The sequence below is a fragment of the Medicago sativa genome, chromosome 2 (assembly GCF_051527215.1).
Source record: "Medicago sativa cultivar Bolivia chromosome 2, Bolivia_mono, whole genome shotgun sequence".
Lineage (NCBI taxonomy): Eukaryota > Viridiplantae > Streptophyta > Magnoliopsida > Fabales > Fabaceae > Medicago > Medicago sativa.
Window position 1 is genome coordinate 77,607,340 of NC_140750.1, and position 24,537 is coordinate 77,631,876.

Genomic DNA, 24,537 nt, shown 5'->3' on the forward strand with positions numbered 1-24,537 from the left:
ATACAATTCAAATTCGCAAACCACATTTAATAAGTCGGGATGTTTGTTGCTTGCCTAAAGGTGATAGGGGAAGAAAATGAATGAAACTTTCAATGTAAAAATAGTGGAAAATGATCAATAATCCTGATGGTCTATGGTGCCACTTTTCATGTATCCTGATGAGTGTCCATTAACTCTTTATATCTTGATGATCAATAATTGCCACTCTTCAAATCTAGGTACTTTCTTTCGCTTTCACTTCAGACATTCTCAATATTGGATGTTCAGACCCACCCTTTAACTCTAGTTTTCTTGAATGGTGTATTGCTTACATTTTCTCTTCACCCATCCTGTTATTCTACATTTTTCTCAATATTGAATGTTGATCTAATTTAATTTGTCTACTTCAGCTTTTGGTTGGATAGGATGGATGATTTTTTTTAGGGAAATCTAAGGAATTATTGGGTGCTTCGTTAGTTTTGTTGCCATTCCTTTACTAGCATTCTTCGTAAAATATAAGACAGGTTAAAAGTTCAACAAGGCCAAACAGAAACTAGCAGTGCTCTCATTCTCAACTCATAAGCCCCAGCGGTGTCTGAATACAAGCACACGAACATCCTTCTCGTAATAACGAAAAAAATAGCCAGGCAGCTACCAAAACTAGTCGTTAATCCTAAAGAGTTTTATTTTCCTCTATACTTGTCATGGGTTTAAGATATCACAATCAATATATCAGAACTTTATAAAAGAATCCTATTGATGTTTCCCTGATTTTTGTGTTAAAAAAAAGCTAAGCAAGAAAGACAAGACAGCTCGAACCAATGCTAAGTAAACTATCATTATCATACAGCGCAGCTCTTAAATTAACCAAAATGTCCAAGTATACAACGAACTACATACTTGACAAATGGACTTGATGAAATGCTCAGTATCTAAACATTATGTTAAGGCCAAAAATTGCCCATCCATTATGCACAAGAGGCCAACATCAAAACAGTCTCGAAAGTGTAAGGATTTCTCTCTTCCTGAATCTCTCTCTCAATAATAACTACAATCAAAGAAATATCACGAAACAGACACCTCAGAATTATGATTTCACCATAGCACTTGCCACAACAAAATCAGAAGTCAAACTCTCCTGTCGCCTGCAGAAGTGTATTGTATCATTAACCGTGACAATTAAATAAACTGAAATGAAAAGATGAGAAAATATCAGAATTTCTTTTCCATCAAGATCAACAAACCTTGTTGAAGAGAATATCCTTCTTGTTTATATGCATGATGCCATCCTTTAATGTGCACTTCCACCTGCTCTTGGTGCGTGTCACCTAAAGTTTAACAAGCCAACTCTATTAGTCCCAAAATATATTATCTAACCCCCTACCCGTTAGATATATCATATTGCTGTAGCGCTTGGCAAGTTGACGTGTAATTAACTGAAAGTGAAAGGAGGTTGTTACCTTGTCAAACTGGGCCAAAACTAGATGATTTGTATCTTGATCATCTTCTTGGTCCAAGTCATCCAAATCATCATCATCATCTTCATTTAGTGGCTCATCATCCTCATCCTCATTTACCGCTTCATTTTGAGCTACAAGAGCAGGAGTGCTAGCTGGTACTTCTAAGAAGGCAAAAGAAAACAGCGCCAAATGTCAAGAAAATATATGATATGCCACAAATCTTCAAAATATAATTAATATATCACGTTTTCAAGCTACCAGGAGGAGCTGGTGTATTTGCAATGTTGTAGTCTTCATTGAACACTCCACCATAATTGTATATCTGCAACAAGATCGAATAAAACAAAACCCTGTAAGGTGTTGGAATCCAAGACTTATGTAAAGAAGTTATGCCCATTCAATCAATTCAGGGATCAAAGGAGCATTCAGTTTTTGAGATATCAAAGCAGGTAAGTCTTTAATAAAATATTACTGTATCCATCTTGGATTCAAAAAGTAACAACTTAGAAAACTGGAAATACCTATTTTAATCCATTAAATTGATTACGAAGTTACATATTATGTCTGAAATGTAGTTGTGTCGTTCTGTTTTCAATGATGAACCAAGAAAGAAGAGGCAGTATTCACACCAAACTGAACAGACACTCATTCATATGGAAGTATAACCGTGACTTTTTTTCACTGTTTAGTACTTCCTAGAATAATAAACATCTGAAGAGATATGGTCAATTTCTTGTATATTTTACAACAAAAGATAATCAAATTCACATTAAATACAAATTAAGTTGCTATTGATATTGAGAGCCCTTTTAAACTGGGATTATTAGTTGTCAAAAGTCAAAGCCGACGTATCTATTTACAAATAACTAAAGGTCGGGTGCATGCATTCTTTCCCAAAATAATTCTGAGTAGGGAAATAACAAATAGCAAACTGTTTCATTATCAAAGCTCAGACGAGCACAGGCAGGAGCAGATAAAAACATAACTCACATTTGGAGTAGAAAGCACATCATCCTCATAAGGAATCGGACCATCAAGTTGAGGAATCCTAGAAGCCAGTCTCTCCAAATCTGCGGGCATTTTCCCTTTTGAATTAGTGTGTTGTGAATTGAAGGAGATGCTCCCTCCACATACCTAAAAGATTATGTTCAACAGTTTAGTAAATGAAAAAAATGTATCCACCAATTGAGCAAGTCAATGAATTAAGTAACAGACAGAATAAAACAATGCATGTACTACAAAAAGTCTACACAATGATGTACAACAGTGAGCTAGGAAAGAAGCTAACACCAATGGCAATGTTGCTAGTTTCTTTCCCGGCCCCCTAGAACCAACATTGTTAGTTTCTTTCCCAACCCCCTCTTGTAGTGTAGAATGCCAAAAGAACAGTGCACAGAAGTGGCTGGGAAAGAAGCTGTCCAAGAGTTCATTTGGTTTTAGAAAAGGTTCTCCCTTTCATTATGGTGTGAGTGTGCATCATTGGGAAGTGAGCCTTATAGTTTTGAAGGCTGACGAAGTCATTAATAGTTTATTTGGAAAACTGTTGCTGTACAGCATCACATATGAAAGAATTTGTGCATTGACCACAACAATTTTTTAAAACTACAAGATACAAATTAGGTAGAGATGGCATGACATGCCTGCACATTCCACCAGCCCTGGTGCCCCCACCTTCTCCTAACCCCACAAAAGGACAGGGGATGTGATAAACCCAACAAAGTGATATGAAACCCCTTGTTTTATAAATCAACACTCACCACTTACAACAGAAAACAAACATTGATGGTATAAATAATAGAATTGACATTACCACTATTACGGAACTACCTGCAATTGATACGCAAGTACCTAACTTACATAAATATAAATTATTATAAAAGTTTGGTGCTGACCAATGGGGGGATAAAGACACACCTCAATTTCAAAATCGCCAGACATAGCATCACCAGCTCCATCTTGCTGAGGTATATATCCTCCAGCATCATATGGTGGAGGCAAATCATTGCGCTTCCGCTTTCCACCAGTCATTGTGAAGAAGTCCTGGAATTTTTTCAAACATCTATTAATATCTAAACGTCATGACTTCGAGTTCAGACTCGAAAGCAACAAGTTTTCCTTCACAAGGTGATGTTAGCCATGATAGACCAAATCGTGCAATATTGTTTTACTGAAAATCATGAATGATGACAGCATTTAAATACCCATTAAATGTGTTGGAACAAGAAAGGAGCAATATTTGCTAGCTTCATAAAACAGCCCAACAATAAGGTCTCATCAAATCTTAAAAGCAGTGAACAATAGGTAGCATAAGCCCTCAACAACTTGTTTACCTGTGTCATAGGCTGATTAGAAGCTCCTCTATCTGCCTCATCCCGTCCTTCCACATAAGCTGCAGTGTGCAATGCAATCCATCGTTATTGTAAATCCGTTTTATTAAACATTAACCTGAACTTGTGCGAGACTTACCAACATTGACATCAAGTGGAGGCCTCTGATTCATATTCATCCAAGGAGAAGGAGGTGGCTGCGAAGAATTATAAGTACAGTGTCAATGCACACGTTAAAAATAAGAACATGTTCTAAACAGAAGAGTGAAACAACTGTACAATAGCCAAAGCTTAAATCAATTGCACAATTTGAGAATATCAATTGAGAAACTAATACAATGGAAAACATGTTTGGATCCTCCCCCACAAAATCCCTCTATAAATAACACTCTCATTTCTCTCTCCAAATCACCTCCTCACTTTTTCCCCATCTTTTTTCTCATGCCACCATCATTTTTGTGATTCATACACAAGATGATCCAACCTCATGATAAACATATAGCATGGCATATGAAAAAATTTTAAAACATCAAACTGTAAAAAATGAACTTTACCATGAATGGAGCTTGTCTTCCAGCTTTGACATCAGCATTTCCACCAGCATCATTTCCAGAAGAGTAGTCACTTGGTCCAGTAGGAATGTTATAATTTGGAGTCTCCCCAGGTCCAGGTAAAGGTGTTTGAATCGGAGTTTGCAACGGCGTCTATATATTCAAAAACCCATATCAACAATCCAAAACATCCATTAACAAATAACAATAAATAAGCACATTCAATAATAACCCTAATTGCAAAAACTCACAGGAGGAAAAAGTATTTCAGCAGTGGGAGTTTCATACTCCTCAGTTCCCTCATACGGAACATTAAGATCATGAACCGGAGTAATCGGACCACCCGGCATTGGCCTGTTAACTCCAGTGTTCCTCTCAATTGGACCTAGCACTGCACCAGCTTGAATACACTTCGATTCCCAAATCTAAACAAATCATCAAAAACATTAAACAAATCTTAAATCCCTAAACAAAACTAATCAGATCCAAAACCCTAAATAAAAAATTTCTTCAAAACTAAATCAAATCATATCAATTAACAAGATTTCTTTAATTATTAATTAATTAATTGAAAATTAAGGAGAAAAAGGGAAAATGAAGAAATTGTGAAATTTACGGCTTGAAGCTCTCGGAGGACTTCATCACCAGGACCAGCACCGGTATTGACAAACTCATCGCGAACTTTGACCATGACATCTTCGATGACATCGATATAAACCTGGCTTGTGGTAGAAGCAGCCATGAAGAAGAATTTCACCGAAATTGATGAAACTGTGAGTGGAATAAACACCGATTAGGGTTTGATTCTGGTTTTTAGGGTTTGAGATGAAGGAAGATGAATGAAGAAGAAGAAGAAGAAGAAGAAGAAAGAGGATAGAGAGAGAAGAGAAGAAAGAAGAGGCGGACGAGAAAGGAAGAATAAAGAGAGGAATATAAATAGGTTTGCATCCGATTATTATCACCAACTACCACGTGTCTTTACTATCTCTCTTTTCATCTCTTGTATATATAGTGCCTACAAAATCACACACTGACACTATATTTCTTGTGAGATAATTTCTCTTCAATAAATTTAACTAAAAGCCCATTTATCTTGTCAAAAACAAAAACCAAAAAAAGCCCACATATATAATATTTCAAAATTAAATTATGATATTAGTAGTGTTTTTTAGTTGATATTTATATTATTATATTTAAATAATAGTTGGTAAATAAATCTAAGGAACTCTTTCATAAATCTAAGCGATCTTTTCGTAGAAGTTTATGTTTGATTTATAAACAGTAAATGTTTGCACTGAATATTAAACCTACGAAAAATGAGGGAGAAGTAACGAAAAAATAGGATGATTTGTTTGTTTGGCTGATCGAACATGGAAATTAGACCGAATTTAAAAGGAATGGATATTGTATTCAACATGGTAAATTGTATATGTGACTCGTTCATAGAATATAGAGACAAAAAAGGTAATGTGTTCGCCTAAGAAATGTATGTCAATGTCTAACAACTCTCGCGCACGCAAATTTTATGATATAAAAGGTAGTTTCTTGCGCACGCAGACTGTGATGGAAAAGACAGTTTTAGACCATCTAACAAGACATGCAACTAGATTTTCCACAATTAGTTAGTTAGTGACCATTGCCGAGGATTACACTACAAACAAAGAAGTTTTTTAGGTAGAGACGGACAAAAAAAATGATCCTTGGAATTTTCAGGTTTTCTTTGATTGAATTTGTCTAAGAAATTCATAACTATGGAGAACAAAATTTTATAATTAATTCATTCGTCGTTTAAAAACTCAAAAAAAAAATCTTGGTAGAGGTTCTTATGATGCTATAATCAAGCCAACAGAATTAGGGAGCAGATTTTGACACATGAGTATATGATTACTTGGAATAAAATTGCAATTTTGTAATTTTTAGTCGAAAAATAAAAATAATTCTTGCTTCCTTAGAATGCTGCGAAAGTTTGCACATCCTTTCTATAAATATTTTTTCATAGATGTTATGCACACAAAAAAATTCAATTCGATTTTTACGTCAAGGTTCCCATTGTTTTATCTTTTGAGCGTTTTAACAATTCATAATTAATGTAAAAAAAAAAAAATATATATGTAAAGAACCAAATTTTCATGTCTTAAACTTGTAGGTAACAATCATAAAAAATTCAACATCTAGGTAATTTTTCTAAAGTTTATATCTGCATAGAAAGAAACAATAAAAGGTGTCAAAAATAAGAATAATATGTAGTATTTTTTTTTAAGGATCATTTTTCATATTTCACGTATATTATAGAGTCAATTCTAACAATTAACGGTTAAGATAACTAATGTAGTCATTCTTGTGGCTTAAAAAATGTAGTAATTACTTTCTTTTTCTTTGCTAAAAAAAATAAAGTCATATTCCTAATCCTAAGACATTTAATTGCCGGTACTTTAATGTTATAGGAGCACCTTTTTTGACAAACATATGGGAACTTAAATTAGGCGAATTAAGTGCCTTGAGGCCTTGCTTAAAGAATTAAAACATGTAAATTTGTATTTAAAAAATAATGTATCTATAACTTTGTTTTCAAGGTGTATCTATTGCTTTAACATGTGTTATTTGAATTTATTTATCTTATACTATAAGTGTGTGTAAAGCGAAAGTGTTTGAAAAATATATATTCAGTGCCTTTTATAAATATATATCGTTTTATATTAAAACTGTAGTATCAGAGTTTCTTTCTATACCAAAAACTGATTTGTTTTCATTTTTGCATGTAGTGACGAACCCACATTGTGGGTTGGGTAGACAATGGCTTACACTTAATTTTAAAAAACAATTTCTTTAACTTAGTACTACACTAAAGAATAAATGCTATGACAAAAAGGAAGACCTATGTTATAGATTGTGCCTCCACTATGTTTAGATTTTATAAATATGTGAAATATTATAATAGTCATTTATTCTTTAGCATGTTGAAGAACAGCATGTTATGTTGGCTTCTGCTTCTCTAATCTCTAGTCTCTAGTTAAATAATGTCATCCATGTATATATAGGGATGTTTGCGGTGCAATTTAAACAATGTCATTAATATTTTTATATGCGGTTTGGTTTTGAAAAAGGGATTCAAAATCCGATCCAATTAAATTATACCCTTAATATAGAACATTTGGTAATATAGAAATACTCTTATGTAAAAAGGAACGCTTCAGCCAGCTACTACAGTTGTTCATCAAGCCATGGACACTCTTCAAGCTTATCAATGGATCCACATATATGATCATTTGCATCAAACACCAGCCCCTGGCCGCGGCTGAAGCACGGAAGAAATCAGATTTTGGTTTCATCAAATGCAACTCGAGTGCTGCTATATGCAGAGAAAGAATTTTTCTGGAACTCTTCATAAAGCCTTGAATATAAGTAAATGTGGCAAATAGTTTTGAAATTTAATTCCGTAATTCACGGAAATCATGATTGTGTTGGTGTTAAGTAACCAAAATACACTGTTCGTGAACTATCGTGAAATTTGGTTTCGCTACATGTAGCATTATCCAATGCAACTCAGGTTTTATAGCATTTCATGTTCAAATAAAAATGGAATTCGTCTCTTATATATAGTGCCTCCCAAATCACACTAACACAATATTTCTTGTTCAAAATTTTGCACTCTGAGTTACGATCTACTCTAAATAAGTGCATTGATATTTTGCACACCCTCATCCAAACAACAAGATAGTTTTTATTCGCAGACAAGCAGAATCATGTTTGTTCGTTATTATAAAAAAATGTTCGGGAAGTTTTTTTACAGATTAGTTAGGAATTTCTTCTCCGATTGGGATCTCATACAATTGTAGGCAACTAACATGTATGAGAAACTGGGATGCAATTGAAATGCATAAACTGTTCTATGTAATATATAGTTTCAACATATATAATAACTCCATAGTATAGGACCATTATAATTTAGAAGTAATCAAGCTTTATTTATAAGTTTTCACAACAAGATTGATGAGAAGAAAATTACAAGAAATATTTGATTGTAAACCAAGTGGTAGTAGTACTATGAAGAAGAAAAAAACTTAAACATGTATGAACTATGATGTACCAGTGCTACCCGCCACCAGATTCACCACCATGACCACTACCATCTTGACTCATTAAAGACCCATGAGCTGCAGTCACCGTGGCAGCAGCAACCACTCCTGCGTCATTGCTAGCAATCGTATAGGCTCCATGAACATTGTTGCCGGCACCATCATTAGCATGAGTTGTTGAAACATGCCCTTTATTTTTTCCCTTGTGACTAGGCTTGCCATTGGAGAGTTTCTCTAAATCTTCCACTTCGTTTTCCTTCCTCTGGTGGTTTTTCCTTCTGATGCAGAAACATATGGTTTTGAATTTCATGGTTGGAGAAAAGTGGCTGAAGGTTTAGAGGAAAAGAAGAGAAAATAGGACAAGTTGCTAGCTTACATCTTCTCTCTCTTTTTATAACAAAACCATGGGTAATAAGCATGATTGATTAGGTCCTATAATTGTTTTATGATTTTGCTTTTCATAATGGAATAATCACCTAACTAACCGGCATTGATTGATTAGGCCTTTATCCATTTCCTACCAATTATAAGAGTACATTTGGGTAATCGACTTAATTAAACCACTACTGTGTAAGTGTTTTTGTATATGTTGTTATTGCAATCGAGCATAAACATAAAGAATGGAAATGAGCTTAAGAAATAATTTTGTATAAGTAATTCTGACAAACTATTCTGAAGAGCTTAAGAAATAAGCTAAAGTAGTATAATCTATCTATTTTCTCTAGCTCTTCTAAACACCTACACATTTGTTTAATAACCTAACTATTGCTTTTGAGGTTCTTCTTTTCCTTGGTCCGTCCAAAGATTTTTCAAGAGATTCGACAACTGTTCAGAAAGAGGTAGGTAAAAAAATCTGGTCAATTTCTTAATTCATGTGAACCAGAATAAATAAACACTATGGCACTGAAGATTGGAATCACAAATCATATTTTGATGGGGAATTAGTCACTTTAGTCCCTGAATGGGGAACGATTCGTCAATTTAGTCCCTGAATGCAGATAAATTGCAAAATAGTCCCTGAATGTAGACTTTGTTAGTCAATTTAGTCCCTGAATGCAGACTCCGTTAGTCAATTTAGTCCCTGAATGTAGACTTCGTTAGTCACTTTAGTCCCTGAAATTGACCATGCAGGGACTGTTTTGCATATTATCTGCATTCAGGGACTAAATTGACGAATCGTTCCCCATTCAGGGACTAAAGTGACTAATTCCCCTATTTTGATTGAGGACAGTTGGTTATATACAAATTGCTCACTTTCTGTTTTATAGTATTGGACTGTAGTGTTGAACACTTTTTATATTTCGAATGTACCTGTATATTCAGGAAAGGTTGCTTCATGTATATATGTTAACAGACTGTAAAGCGTTTAGACAGCCCATTAAACACAAGTACACAACAAAAGCTTCACTTTATTATATACTCCCTCCGTCCTAAAATATAAGCAAAAAAATCTCATTTTCTTTGTATCAAAATATAAGCAAAAAACACCAACTTTTATGTTATTATTGTGTTTTTTCAAACAAATCATCTTTTCCAATATAAAATTAAATGCATGTTGCATTCAATTTGTTTCTCTTTTTATTTTCTCCATAATTTTTAACCAATGAGAATTATTTTTACATCTTTCCATGAAACTTATTCCAAGGAGAACACAAAAAATTATACCTCAAATCACTAAGTATTGGTTTTCTTAATAAGTGTGAATTAGTGTTTTTTGCTTATAAAAAAAGACGGAGGGAGTAGTTTCTTATTGTACACACCAAGATGGTGCAAGGGAAATATGTAGCGTCATTGTCATTTAAATTTTTTGTTTTCATTTGAGCACTTTCTGGTATTAAACTAGAGGGTAATTCCTCAAAAATCAAACTACAAAAGACAATTTTGTTATGCACCCTATAACGAGGATACACATCTTCCAGAAAAAAGGGTTTCACAATACTTTCGATCTAAGTTTGATTTATACAAAACTATCATCTAAATATACTTCCCCATTTGTTAGTGCCTGTTCTTTACATATTAATCTTGGTATAAAAATGATACATTTTACAAATTCATGTGTATAACATAGGGTTGCTCATGCTGACCCGTCACAGCCAGTTACTGAAACACCCTGCTCCATTTTTATAAAATTGATATGAACAATGGTACGAAAAAATCCATTTGTCATCAAATTAGGACTTCACAATCGCAACTATAGTATCATCATGAAACTGCTCATTGCCATTATCGTACAACCAATGAACTGTCTTGCTTCATTTTTATGAGACCACTTTCAATGTTGCGCAGCACTGGCCTATAACTGCAAAATTGTGGATTACATTAACAAAGGAGCATCAGATGCAATAAACTTAGAGAGAATAAATAAATTATGTGTGCTTGATACAATGAAAAAATAGAGAGGATCTTACAAGCGTGCAAGACCATCATATGCTTGTTTGACTTGTTCAAGTTGTGCAGAGAGCTGCATGACTTCTGCTGACAGTGCCTCTGCTCTGCTCAGTTCCTTCACAAGTTGGCCCTGCCAAGCAATTGAACGGGAGTAGAATAAGGAACGGAAATTATAGTTTTGAGAACAGAGGGACCTCAATGAAACACAGTTCCTTGAAGTTTCTTATAGATAAATCAAAAAATTATAGTTTGACAATTTTAAAGTTGACCCAAGAAGACCCAACAAGGGGATAACATGAATTGACAACAGGAGTCATAAGGTGGTTTGGGGAGAAACATATGGATTGAAGAGCTAAGGAGGCCATGGGTTCAACTCCTCCCTCAAACAAAAATAACAACTGACTACTAACATTGGCCATTTTCAAAAAAAACATGAATTGGCAACAAAGTAGAACAAATACATTATGAGTGGGGAAAGCATAATAACCTTCAGAGATGCCACCTCTCCTGTAGATGTCGAGGAACCAACCTCGTGTACCTCGTTCTTAATGGATTCTGGTAAGCCATTGGCCTGTTCCACTCGTAATTTTTCTAGAATCCCACGCAGCTCTTCATTTTGCTTAAGACACTCCATCACCTGCAGAATCACCGGTCAACACAGTAATAGAAAGAAACAAAAAAATTCAGTATGGAACTACTGTGTTTGTCATAATGTATACACCCTAACAAAGATCTCAGCACAGCATAAATATATAAACATTGTCGGCACAAAATTTATCTAACAATCACGCCAGTCTTGGCCAAAATAGAATGCAGGAAAAAATACACATGCAAGAGAAAACCACCTCTCAGAATAAGGCTCTGCATAAATCGCTTCACCAGCAAGCCATAATAATATAATATATCACTGATATTAATAAAAGCAAAAGGAGGGTGTTATATCAACCAGTGTATTAATTTGTCAAGTGATGCAAGATTTTTTGAACAAACGATATTCATCTCTGGCAAAATACATCATTTAGAACAGTTGTGAACCCAGAATAGATTTCATTTTTAAGAGCCTTGAACTATTCCCAGATAAATCTACCACATCACTAAATTCTAAGTCAGAATTTGTTCGCTGAATTTCATTTGTCAAAAAATGTAGAGACTCTTGAGCTTTGACCCCGAAAGAAAAATGATAGGAACCAGTATTTTTCTACTAAATAATAAATAAGGAAGAATTTCCCAATTTAGAAGACAAGTCAAATAAAATATTAAACCAAGGCTGCATATATGAGACCTTAAACCAGAAACCATAAATTACATTTAGTCAGAATCCAGATATTGATTGTTACCTGGTTTTCCCATCTTGCTGCTGCTCCAATTGCCTCTTGATATGAATTTGAGAGAGTAGAATTTTCATCAAAAAGTTTCTCTATTTCTGTAGATTGCGAATCAATCTTCCAACAAGATGACAAACCAACCACTCTATCAGATGGAATATACACAGAAAAGTACAAAGTAAAATTTTAAATATGAAGAATTTACCTCCATTAGAAGTTTCTGTCTACTGTTTTCCAACCTCTCTACAGCTAACGCCATATCATGCAACTGCTTATCAAGTTTCTGCTTGTCTTCCTGAAATTCAGGAAAAGGGTGACCATTAAACAAAAACATATTAGACAGGAAATGGTGTTGGGGGTAACGACAGGTCATTTGTCACCAGTTGCCAAAACACCAATGATGGATAACAAGAAGACTGCGATAATGCTTGAAAATTATGAATGAAAATAATTCAGACTTGCTTGATATATAAAACACATGGGACGGTTATAAAAGAATGTGCAGCTCATGTACAATACTACAATCTAGTCCAAAAAAGTTTGGTGACTACTACATCCTTAAAGAAGATTGAAAGAGATCTCCCCCTCAACCAGACGACCAGTAAAAATTAGTCTTCCAAGCTGACTTCATTTTGACTCCCCTCCGTGTTATTTTCCACCTACTTAAAGTCTCAAACAAGTTGTAACCTTATGACTAGATGGCAGTAACCACAAATACCATCACTAAAAATCATCCTGATTATTGCACGGTATTTTTAAAATTTTTAAAATATTATAAAGTATTTAAGAGATAAAATCTAAAATTATAAAGGATGTTCGTATATAAACTGTAAAAATGGAACTTTTTAAATTACGAAGAAATTTATGAAAATAAATAAATTGAAAAGACTACTATAATTTAATTTACGAGCTACAAATTTATGATTATTGAAAGCTGTCCAAGAGGTGTGAGTTTAGTAGCTTAGTGGTTAGAGCTTGACTTTGTAACCTCAACGGACAGAGAACAAATCACCTAGGAGACAGTTGTAAAATGATGATTGGTGCCACTTTAATAATAATTTCCCCCTTCCACAAAATATTTTAAGAAAATGGTTATTGAAAGTTGATATCGACAACCAAAAATTTACGTGATTGATCATTCAAGTATTTAGTACTTCAGAGGATGATCAAATATAAAAATAATAAAAGGTGAGATGTATTCTTCAAAAAAAAAAAGGTGAGATGTACGACGTAGAATAAGCCATGCGGCACATTAAAAAGGAGCAGATTAAGAAAAATCTTCACATTCAAGAGTGAGGACTCAGAGAGATTGATTTGCTAATACCTAACCAGCGATTTAAATGAAACAGTAAAGTAAATTTCTTGGTATAATTGATCAGCTAACAGAAGCCAAATATTGAAAATTCACTAAATGAAAGAAGTTTTCCTCACCATAGTGAATGTCTTCTGAGTTGCTTTACCTGAGACTTCTGCATGAACAAAACCCAGGGTCAATTCCATGTTATAGTGCACCAATACAACCAGAAGGAATATCAAGGCAAATGCAATGAGAAATGGAACCAGATATTGAGTTCATAAACACCCTTGCTAGAGAAAAGGACTCTAGGTATCAAGAAGATTTCATGGCACAAATCTATAAGTAGATATGAATCTACATTAGTTGAAATCACCAGTTACCGGGGACCACTCCTAGCTAGTAAGTATAAGACATGTATTTTTTAAGGAGAACACGGTGGTAGTAGTAGTAGTAATAACCATTTACTAGTTTAAAAAGCAGAATGCTTCCACTAAATAAGAACTTGAATTTGTGGCCATATCATTTAAGATCAAAGGATGGCATAAAGCATCCAAAAAGAGCCACAACTTACATAACTGATTGCTAGCATGCTTTGTTTCGAAAAGCTATTAGAAATTTAATATAGAATGTCCACAAGGATTTATGAGCAGAACCTGCAGCCTCTCTTGACATGGAGTTTAATTTTTCTTCCAACTCTTGCTTTTCAGACATCAGTGATGCAATGCGGCTTTGCTCTTTAGCTAACTGTTCTTGCCCCTGGTGCCTCATCAGTGACTCACGCTGTAGATTTAAATTGCCATTAGACAAGGAACAAAAAAGGAAATTAAATTAAAGGGGCAAAATTTCAATAACAAAATCATAACTTACCTGTAGTTCCAATTTTAAACCAGCTAGCTCATTTTCTAATATTTGAAGATGGTGGTCGGGTGGACCAATAGATGGTATTGTACTAACTGTGTTAGTCATTGATTGTTGCTGAATTGAGTTCAATTCTGCTCGCAATGCTGCTGCATCTTCCTCCGCCTAGAACAAGATAGCCAATAAGATTTTGAGAACAAAAAATGATCTTTCATTTTATAGTTTTTTAGTGAAATAGAAGTTCCCATACACGATATTGCTCCTCTTCAGCATCCTTAAGACGTTTCTTCAGGGTACGAAGCTGCGCTGAAAGGTCCTCCTGCACCAATGTGTAAGTTACAATAGGTATTGCGAAAGATTAAAAACAAGAGACAGATAAAATTTTGAGTATAATAATTACTCGTGCAACAACTGCAGCATCTTTCTCCATTGCAACATCCCTGAGAGCTTTCCTAAGAGATGGCACCGTATTTTGCTCCTGCAGGAATCAAATTGGGCTTACTAACTAAGTGTTTAAACTTTAAACAATTACAATCTCCATATTGTGGAGTGAGAAGTAATTAGGACTGATTAGTAATTACTAACTATGGTGCATTAAATTTGTAACTTAAAACTATAAAACCAAAATTCACTGTCAACCCTTTCTGCTTACCAGTTCATTCAACTGCTTGTGCATTGCACCATTATCAATTTCCATCGTTTGAAGCTGCAACAATACACAAACTACAATCAGCCTACGCATTTGTTTTATGTATGTCAATAAATATAAATGAATAGATAACAATCTGAACCTTCACCTTCGAAGTTATTTTCCTGTTTTCTTCATCCAACTCATTGTTCTTCCTTTGCAGAACTTTTATTTGAGATAATAGGGAACTAACATCTGCCTGTATTAAGAGTATACACACAAATAAGTTCAAACTTCATAATATCGCGTCTCTCTAAACAAAATTGTTCAACACAAACTTTAAGCAACAATTCCAACAACAAAAACCAAGGGTGTGTTTGTTTCAAGGCAAAAACTTACATTCCAAGGAATAACATTCCTACCCATGTGTTTGGTAAAAATTTAGATTTCCTTGGAATGTTTTAGAAATTAATTAATTAAAAAAATAAAAATGGAAATAAATGTTGATGGTAGTGAGAATTTATAGCAACTTTAGTTTTATTCCCAGGAATGTCAAATTCCCATCCTTTAAACCTGGGAATAACAATAGAAGAAATCATGTGTAAATGACATTCCCGGGAATATAACATTCCTGGGAACAAATTTTTAAAACTTGAAACAAACATGGTATTGATGGTAATGTTGCATTTCCAATCTCACATTCCAGGGAATTATATTACAAACCTTGAAACAAACACACCCCAAGTTTTACCCCACTAAGTGGGGTCGGCAACATGAATCAAATGATGTCATAATGTTCTATCATATCTCTATCCAGCTCATTAAGTCTTCCTCTGCGTCAGGTGATTTGACTATCTCCATCTAATCTATTCTCCTTACTGGAGAATCTAAGGGTGTGTTTAGATTGAGGGTTTAGGAGGGGAAGGGAGGGGAGGGTTTACTTTTGTACTTTAAATTACGGACAATATAAAATGATTTTTTAAAATAAATTAAGTGTGATTGAAGTATTATATGATCATTTATTGTTTCGTTGTTTCAATTTTTTTAAAAACATTTTATAGTGTTCGTAATTTAAAAAAGAAAAGTAAACCCTCCCCTCCCTTCCCCTCCTAAACACAAGGGTTTGTTAGGGAGCACATGGCTATGGAGTGCTAAGTCTATTTTTAAAAAAATTATATTTTTAAAAATTGAAAGAATAAAATGGTAAATGATCATATAATATTTCAATCACACTCAATCTATAGCATCTATAACTCTGTCATTTCTAACCCTATCCCGACTAGTCTTACCCCACATCCAACACAACATTCTCATCTTTGCTACGCTTATAGACTTCAAGCAACAATTAAAGAGGAGAGTAGAAATTACCTGAGAGGAGAATCTATTTCCGTTCTCAGGCTTGTTCTATCATATATCATATCTCTATTCAACTCATTAATCTCTAGATCTTTCTTAATAATTTCGCTTATGATTTTTCTAAGTCTGCGTCAAGTGATTTGACTATCTCCATCTGATCTATTCTCCTTACTAGAGAATCTAAGGACGTGTTTGGATGGAGGGTTTAGGAGGGGAAGGGAGGGGAGGGTTTATTTTTTATTTTTAAATTACGAACACTATAAAATATTTTTAAAAAAATTGAAATAACAACATGATAAATGACCATATAATACTCCAATCACACTTGTTTTATTTTAAAAAAACATTTTACACTGTCTTTAAATTAAAAATGAAAAGTAATCCCTCCCCCTTCCCCTCCTAAACCCTCAATCCAAACACTCCCTAAGGGTTTGTTTGGGAGGGGTTTTTTCGGATGGGTGACTATGGAGTGCTAAGTCTGTATTGTAAAATAAATTTAATATTTTAAAAAAATTGAAAGAACAAAACAATAAATGATCATATAATACTTCAATCACACTTAATGTATAGCGTCCGTAACTTAAAAAGAAATGTAAGCCCTCCCCTCCAAAATGCTCCATGGAAACTCGACTTAGCTGGTTTTGAGGGGTCTTCTCTCTACATGATCAAACCTCCACCATTTTTCCTATGATAAGTACTGCCACCACTCAACTCTGTCGTTTCAAATCCTATCCCGACTATTCTTACCACACATTAAACGCAACATCTTCATCTCTACTACGCTACTCAACAATTAAAAAGGAGGGTAGACGTTACCTGAGAGGAGAGTCTATTTCCGCTCTCGGACTTGCTCATTCCAGCCGTCTCTGAATGAAAACGAAAAACAAAATTGATTTGGGAAACGAAAAAGTGGAAAAAGAAGTATAGATTTATTCGATTCGCAGCGATAATACTGACCGGGGATGGTCGGAACCTGGCTTAGATCTGGTCCAGAAGAGGCTTTAACCAATCTATCCTGTGCTCTCTTTTGTCGAATTTCCTCAAGCTATAAACGCATTCAATCAAACACATACAATTCAATTGAAATCAAAAATTGAAGATGAAAGGTGAGAAATGGAAGAGAGATGAAGAAAGAGGAATGTACCGTTCGTCGACCTAGAGATGCATGACGAGCCTCCATTGTTACCCACGACGGGGGCGGTGATGTTCGTCTGCAAAATTCCCTTCGCCGCCCCTTTGGGTTTTTCTACCGATGAAGAAATCTGATGCAAAGTTTTTTTTTTTCTTTTTTCTTTTTGGTTTACCTGAAGCAAAGTTAGTTGCATGTATTTTGTTAAAAGTCCTCAATGGCACGTGTTAACTAACGAGTAAATAGACAATTATCCAATTGAAATTTTAAGTTTTGTCAATAACCTTCCTGAAATTAACAAAAACTTCAACCATCCGCTCTGAAATTACACAACGTTAATCAATTTACCCCTCTGTCAAATTTTCTTTTAGTCAACATGATATTTTGCAAATACCCTCTGAAGTTTTGCATTTATGTGCAAAATGTCCCCGAACTTTAAAATTTATATATTTTTTCTTATCATTGACTCAAAAGATATTAAAGACAAACAATTAACAATTTACTTAGGTCATTTCCGTTGTTAAAAGTCAAAATGAAATATTGAACTAGAAACAACACATGGAACATCTTATTAAGCCATTTTCATTGTAACGAGAACACCTTTGAAATCCACATCCACCCACCAACCTCACAATTAGTATCATTTTCTTCATAATCACCTTCATAGTAGATTTTACAACTTCCATAACATATTTCACAAGGAACAAATTTTATATCACCACAAGCCTCACATCCACCATCATCTCCTTCAATGTCATCAATCATTTCACAACAATCAAACAATTTCTCAAGCTTCTTGTCATCATGAAGTTTCTGAATTTCCTCAACTCCACCAATATATTTCTTTGGTTTAATACATCATTTGGTCCCTTAATTTAATTCTTTTTTTCAAAATGGTACCTTAACTATAAAATGTTTCAATTTGGTCCCTTATGTCTTCTACCGTTACCTCTTTTGGTCCTCTCCGTTAGTTTTTGGATGTCTAATCTCTTATAATATAAGAAAGGAGTGCACGCTGCACCACAGGCCGACATTTGGCAGCTGCTTTGTGTGACAAGTGGTGTAATTCGTGTGCTGACAAGTGGCAAAACTTTTTTCTTTTCAAAAGCTTTTCCCACACTTTCTTCCCTCTTCTAAATTTGAATTTCAAACCTACAATCAAAGTTTTGTTTAATATTATTGTTTCACTCTTCCCAACTATGTTAAATCAGTAGAAACATCTTTCTCTCATTTCATTTTCCCATTGCAAGCTTCTATCTCTTCTATACTCAAATAAGCTTCATTATTCTTTCATTCTTCCATTTTTTTTATTTATTCCTCTACATTTTTGCTGATTCTTATCCAATTAATCTTTGGTTTTGTTTGATTTTTTTTTTCTGTTGCAGGTTACTATTATCAACTCATCTTCGTGGTATGTTTTTAGAGCTTTTTTTCGGTTTTTGTTAAATGGGTTGGTGCTGGCTTTGTTTTCCAGTTTTGTTTTTTATCTTCTTTGCTTGCATAAATAGATTTTACATCAAAGATCATATTTTATAACATGGGTTAGTGCTGATTTTGTTTTTCAGTTTTGATTTTAATCATCTATACTTTAATGAATAGATTTATCTTCAAAGTTCATGTTTTTATAATGTGTTTTAGTGTTGGGTTCTTTTTGATTTTTCCTTCTCATTGGTTATGCTTCCATGAATATATTTATCATCAAAGTTCATATTTTTATAACGTGAAAAAAAAATAATGTGTTTTAGTGTTGGGTTATGTTGATTTTTCGTTTTCATTATTTTTGCTTCCATAAATATATTTATCATCAAAGTTCATAATTTTATAATGTGTCTTAGTGTTGGGTTATGTTTGATTTTTCATTTTTATTATTTTTGCTTCAATGAATATATTTATCATCAAAGTTCATAATTTTATAATGGAGTTTATTGTTTGGGTTCTTTAGCATCAATAATCATGTTTAAAGTGTTGGGTTGTTTTATGAATCACTTTCTTAATAATGGAAAAATTCAAATTTGTAATTGGTTATTTTTTGTATTTTGTTTGTCTTCAATATCATCTTCATAATATGTTTCTGATTAGTTATTTGAAGCAGAGAAAAATGAGATGACCATCAAAGCCACTGATCATAAGTTTAGGTTAGTGTTTATTGGTGGAACAATCATCATAATGTTAACAAACATGAAATACCAAAACCATCCTTCAATTTCAAAGACTTTGATGAGATCAAACAGAGAGGTGTAAGGCCAGATATGCTTATAGGTTAGTTTAAATAATTTATGTGATATGTTTTTGTTGATGTGTTAATCAATTAATTTATTGTTATGTCATTAACAATTTTCATGTGTTGCATAGATGTCATTGGAGCTTTTCATGAGTTAGGTTACACTGAAACTGTGCCTGGGAGTAGGAAAATTCAGATTAACTTCTGGATGAAAGATCTGAAGTACAATTTCATACTCTATTTCAATTTAATGCTAAAATGTCAGTATTTACAAAATCTTATTCATTTTATATTCATTCACTATTTTTTTATATATTTAATCTGCTTTATTATAAATGCATTTTATAGATAAGCATGAACTTGGTGTCTCTAATGCATGGAATGCTACAAAACTCTTCATAAATCCTGAAATTCCAGAAGTGCTTGAATTCTCAAAAGGGTACTTACTACTTACTATGTCAAAACCAATATAGCAATTCTATATGTCATTAACTCCAGATGAGTTATGGTAGTTATTGCGTTGAATGTGTTCAGGTTACCTTTAGACAATGCAACTTTGTCACAGAGTCAACAGTTGAGTTTTCAATCACAACTCTTAACTCAATCTTCATCATCTCTGTCTCAATCAACCTCTACTGAAAGATTCATTGGCATTGCTGTTGTTCAACCACTAAGTGACATTTTGCAACTTCGGGAGGTATGATTAAGAAATATTGCTCTATACTATATCCATTGAAATGATTAATCTCAACTTTATATATTCATCGACACTATATGTGATACGATGTTTAGCATTATATTATATGGTAGTAACTGGTAGTAGTGGATGATATTATATTACTTTAAATCCATGGAATGTATTGACTATTTGTATTTATCATAGACAACTTTGTGTGTAACTGTTGTGAAAATCAATCAAGTGAAACCCTCCAAGAATGGTTGGCATTATATTATACGGTAGTAACTGATAGTAGTGGATGATATTATATTACTTTAAATCCATGGAATGTATTGACTATTTTTATTTATCATAGACAAATGTGTGTGTAACTGTTGTGAAAATCAATCAAGTGAAACCCTCCAAGAATGGTTGGTACTACAAAGCATGCAGTAAATGTTCAAGGGCTGCCAAGGGTGATACTTTACCTCTTTTGTGTTCTAAAAGGTATGAGACAAATGCTATCAATCTGAGGTATGCCTTTAAAAATACAAAATATAGATTGACGTATTCCTTTTAAACAAGATTTTGTTTATCCATATAGTATTAAATTTTTTCAGGTTTAAGTTGGAGGTGGAATTTGAATATAATGATGTCGCAAGTAAGCTTTTTTTTCTTCTTGGCTCGTGAGTGCAATGAATTGCTTGAAACTATGGTTGCTGACCTCAGAGGGTCATGACTGATGTATTTCTATATTCCTTAGTATTCATCATCATCTTCTTAATTTTGAAATCACCTAATTAATACAATATTGACAGCTATCAAAACACTTAATATGAAACATATTTTATCAGTTTATTCTTATATATTATCTGTTATAACTTCATTATTTCATTTAGGCTGGCGTCACGAATCCTTTGGAATATCCAATACTGCTGGACCAACTTGAAAAGAGAGTAGTTGTTTGTAAAGTTAAGTGGCAGCCAACATGGGATAATTGTTCGGTTCAAGCAGTCAAGGAGGATGATGGGGTGATTGAAAAGATCAAAAATTTATTTCCAAAAGATCATGTACGATGTTAATATGAATATAAATCATGAGCTTTTAAATAAACGTACATATCAATTAGTATTCTAATAAGAACATACTTATATCATATTATGTAGGTGGAAGAACTTTTGCAGATTTAAGGTGTTGGAACTGAAGAGCTATTGTTTCCGCCCACTTAATATTTCTGTCACTTGCTATTTTATAATACATAATACATAGCGTGTTCTTTCCATGCCAGATTAATCACATACCCAATGACTCTGAAAGTATTGATGGTCTTGAAACTCTCCCAACTGTGAGTTTATTCACTTTCATTCCTAATATATTAGATACATCTCATAATCATCATATTGTCATATATAATAATATCATAACTTATTGTTGTTGCAGCCAACACTATTTGGATTCTGTGAGAACGAGCTTGATGGCCAGTCTTCCCGTACACCAGGGAAAAGAAGTGCATATTCTCATCTTGGTAAAGACGTCGAAAGCCAAGATACATGCTCAACCAAACAATCTTCAACAAAGTTTAGGAGAAACATCAAGAGTGAAAAGAAAGATTAATATCTGCTCAGTAGTTGATCTTTTGATATATAACATATTTTTAAACACTCAATTGCCATATGTGGCGTTACCTCATATGCTAATTTTGGTTCAGTTAATATCATATGTAGCAATACCAAAACCATCCTTCAATTTCAAAGACTTTGATGAGATCAAACAGAGAGGTGTAAGGCCAGATATGCTTATAGGTTAGTTTAAATAATTTATGTGATATCCTTTTGTTGATGTGTTCATCAATTAATTTATAGTTATGTCATTAACAATTTTCATGTGTTGCATAGATGTCATTGGAGCTTTTCATGAGTTAGGTTACACTGAAACTGTGCCTGGGAGTAGGAAAATTTAGATTAACTTCTGGATGAAAGATCTGAAGTACAATTTCATATTCTATTTCAATTTAATGCTAAAATGTCAGTATTTACAAAATCTTATTCATTTTATATTCATGCACTATTTCTTTATATATTTAATCTGCTTTATTATAAATGCATTTTATAGATAAGCATGAACTTGGTGTCTCTAATGCATGGAATGCTACAAAACTCTTCATAAATACTGAAATTACAGAAGTGCTTGAATTCTCAAAAGGGTACTTACTACTTACTATGTCAAAACCAATATAACAATTCTATATGTCATTAACTCCAGATGAGTTATGGTAGTTATTGCGTTGAATGTGTTCAGGTTACCTTTAGACGATGCAACTTTGTCACAGAGTCAACAGTTGAGTTTTCAATCACAACTCTTAACTCAATCTTCATCATCTCTGTCTCAATCATCCTTTATTGAAAGATTCATTGGCATTGGTGTTGTTCTGCCACTAAGTGACATTTTGCAACTTCGGGAGGTATGATTAAGAAATATTGCTCTATACTATATCCATTGAAATGATTAATCTCAACTTTATATATTCATCGACACTATATGTGATACGATGTTTAGCATTATATTATATGGTAGTAACTGGTAGTAGTGGATGATATTATATTACTTTAAATCCATGGAATGTATTGACTATTTTTATTTATCATAGACAACTTTGTGTGTAACTGTTGTGAAAATCAATCAAGTGAAACCCTCCAAGAATGGTTGGCATTATATTATATGGTAGTAACTGATAGTAGTGGATGATATTATATTACTTTAAATCCATGGAATGTATTGACTATTTTTATTTATCATAGACAAATGTGTGTGTAACTGTTGTGAAAATCAATCAAGTGAAACCCTCCAAGAATGGTTGGTAGTACAAAGCATCCAGTAAATGTTCGAGGGCTGCCAAGGGTGATACTTTACCTCTTTTGTGTTCTAAAAGGTATGAGACAAATGTTATCAATCTGAGGTATGCCTTTAAAAATACAAAATATAGATTGACGTATTCCTTTTAAACAAGATTTTGTTTATCCATATAGTATTAAATTTTTCCAGGTTTAAGTTGGAGGTGGAAGTTGAATATAATGATGTCGCAAGTAACCTGATTAGAGATTAATATCTGCTTAGTAGTTGATCTTTTGCTATGTAACATATGTTTAAACACTCAATTGCCATATGTGGCGTTACCTCATATGCTAATTTTGGTTCAGTTAATATCATATGTAGCAATTCTAAACAATGTTGCTATTTTTGTTAAAATTACTCCCAGCAACTTATATATAACTTCTATGTTAATATTTTTATATCTACCTTTTATATCATTTATTGCTTCTTCTATTAACGATTTTACAACATTGATACTTATCAGGATATATATATGATTTATCATGAATTACTTCCATATATTCAAGTTCAAATAATAAATTATTACAAATGTCTTACTTCCAACTTGCCACACATTTGTATACATATATTTCAGAAAATTCTCTATATATATGTACATTATCACAAAACAATAACTGATGGTTTTTAAAGCATTGATTTATATGTTGATCACATAAATCATATCAAATAAAAAGTTATACTATAACTATGAAATTTATTTTCAGATTGATTAATTCAAATTGTTCTTTTAATTGTTTTTGTATAATATCGAAATACAGTCGATAAACATAAATATTCTTAATATCATATCCATAGTTCACATAATCATAGACCATTAACATATATATATATATATATATATATATATATATATATATATATATTCAATTTCCATTTCGAATTAACCAACTGTGTATATATTTTCGATTTCAATAACGGGAGAATAATACATAACTTAATCTTTGTCCCAACCAATCCAATTATGTCAATTGTTAATTAACAATACTTAACAGAGGTCACCATCTCTTTTAGATGTGCAATGACATTGGAAAGAGTAATGAGACACACTTCCAACATATCAAATCAGCCTATAATGTTTATTTTTATATACAAGAAATAGCTCATAGGCTGATCACACTACAAACTTTAATAGTTGTGTCTAATCCAATTTTCTCCTATACGACCTAATCTTATTATAGCAATGAGTACTTTTCCTAATAGTATATTTTAATCAATAATTATAGTACAATTTTATGGGGGAAATATCAAACTATATACTGTCAATTTTGAAATTTCAAAATTGGAAAAGTCAATTTTATGTGGGAAAGATTCATATGTGCAAGTAGCCAAGTACAACACACCTATTGGTTAGAAAATACAAACACTCCACTTTATTTCATTATCTCTTCAACA

The 24,537-nt window shown here is 33.1% G+C and overlaps 3 protein-coding genes across 21 annotated transcripts; 1 reads left to right on the forward strand and 2 right to left on the reverse strand.

The window, feature by feature from the left end:
* Window positions 1–792: 792 nt before the first annotated feature.
* LOC146950991 (transcription initiation factor IIA large subunit-like) lies at window positions 793–5,223 on the reverse strand. Its single transcript, XM_085746942.1, has 11 exons — window positions 4,934–5,223; window positions 4,569–4,742; window positions 4,321–4,470; window positions 3,906–3,963; window positions 3,770–3,828; window positions 3,354–3,479; window positions 2,430–2,573; window positions 1,698–1,761; window positions 1,440–1,600; window positions 1,224–1,307; window positions 793–1,124 (listed from the first exon to the last, which is right to left on the reverse strand). The coding sequence occupies exons 1-11, from the start codon at window positions 5,057–5,059 to the stop codon at window positions 1,101–1,103; spliced, it is 1,170 nt and encodes a 389-aa protein (XP_085603068.1). The 5' UTR covers window positions 5,060–5,223; the 3' UTR covers window positions 793–1,100.
* Window positions 5,224–10,272: 5,049 nt separating this feature from the next.
* LOC146950992 (myosin heavy chain-like protein) lies at window positions 10,273–17,547 on the reverse strand. Its single transcript, XM_085746943.1, has 15 exons — window positions 17,390–17,547; window positions 17,203–17,290; window positions 17,062–17,111; window positions 15,059–15,148; window positions 14,914–14,967; window positions 14,662–14,739; window positions 14,512–14,580; window positions 14,271–14,426; window positions 14,057–14,183; window positions 13,538–13,575; window positions 12,312–12,401; window positions 12,119–12,223; window positions 11,269–11,418; window positions 10,802–10,911; window positions 10,273–10,692 (listed from the first exon to the last, which is right to left on the reverse strand). Exons 1-15 carry the CDS (start codon window positions 17,423–17,425, stop codon window positions 10,617–10,619), a joined length of 1,317 nt encoding a protein of 438 aa, XP_085603069.1. The 5' UTR covers window positions 17,426–17,547; the 3' UTR covers window positions 10,273–10,616.
* Window positions 17,548–18,400: 853 nt separating this feature from the next.
* Window positions 18,401–23,543, forward strand: LOC146950993 (uncharacterized). Of its 19 annotated transcripts, XM_085746963.1 has the most exons (17): window positions 18,405–18,785; window positions 19,454–19,633; window positions 19,727–19,855; window positions 19,944–20,034; window positions 20,130–20,292; window positions 20,630–20,760; window positions 20,874–20,914; window positions 21,153–21,323; window positions 21,420–21,444; window positions 21,542–21,598; window positions 21,694–21,778; window positions 21,978–22,055; window positions 22,149–22,239; window positions 22,366–22,456; window positions 22,552–22,714; window positions 23,052–23,182; window positions 23,296–23,543. In XM_085746963.1, the coding sequence occupies exons 2-8, from the start codon at window positions 19,624–19,626 to the stop codon at window positions 21,200–21,202; spliced, it is 615 nt and encodes a 204-aa protein (XP_085603089.1). In that variant the 5' UTR covers window positions 18,405–18,785; window positions 19,454–19,623; the 3' UTR covers window positions 21,203–21,323; window positions 21,420–21,444; window positions 21,542–21,598; window positions 21,694–21,778; window positions 21,978–22,055; window positions 22,149–22,239; window positions 22,366–22,456; window positions 22,552–22,714; window positions 23,052–23,182; window positions 23,296–23,543. The 19 variants fall into 19 exon arrangements, with proteins under 19 accessions (XP_085603083.1, XP_085603089.1, XP_085603085.1 ...); XM_085746957.1 differs by having other exon boundaries at window positions 18,401–18,785; window positions 19,467–19,633; window positions 21,694–22,055; window positions 22,149–22,277; XM_085746944.1 differs by having other exon boundaries at window positions 18,411–18,785; window positions 20,630–20,787; window positions 21,694–22,055; window positions 22,149–22,277.
* Window positions 23,544–24,537: the final 994 nt, after the last annotated feature.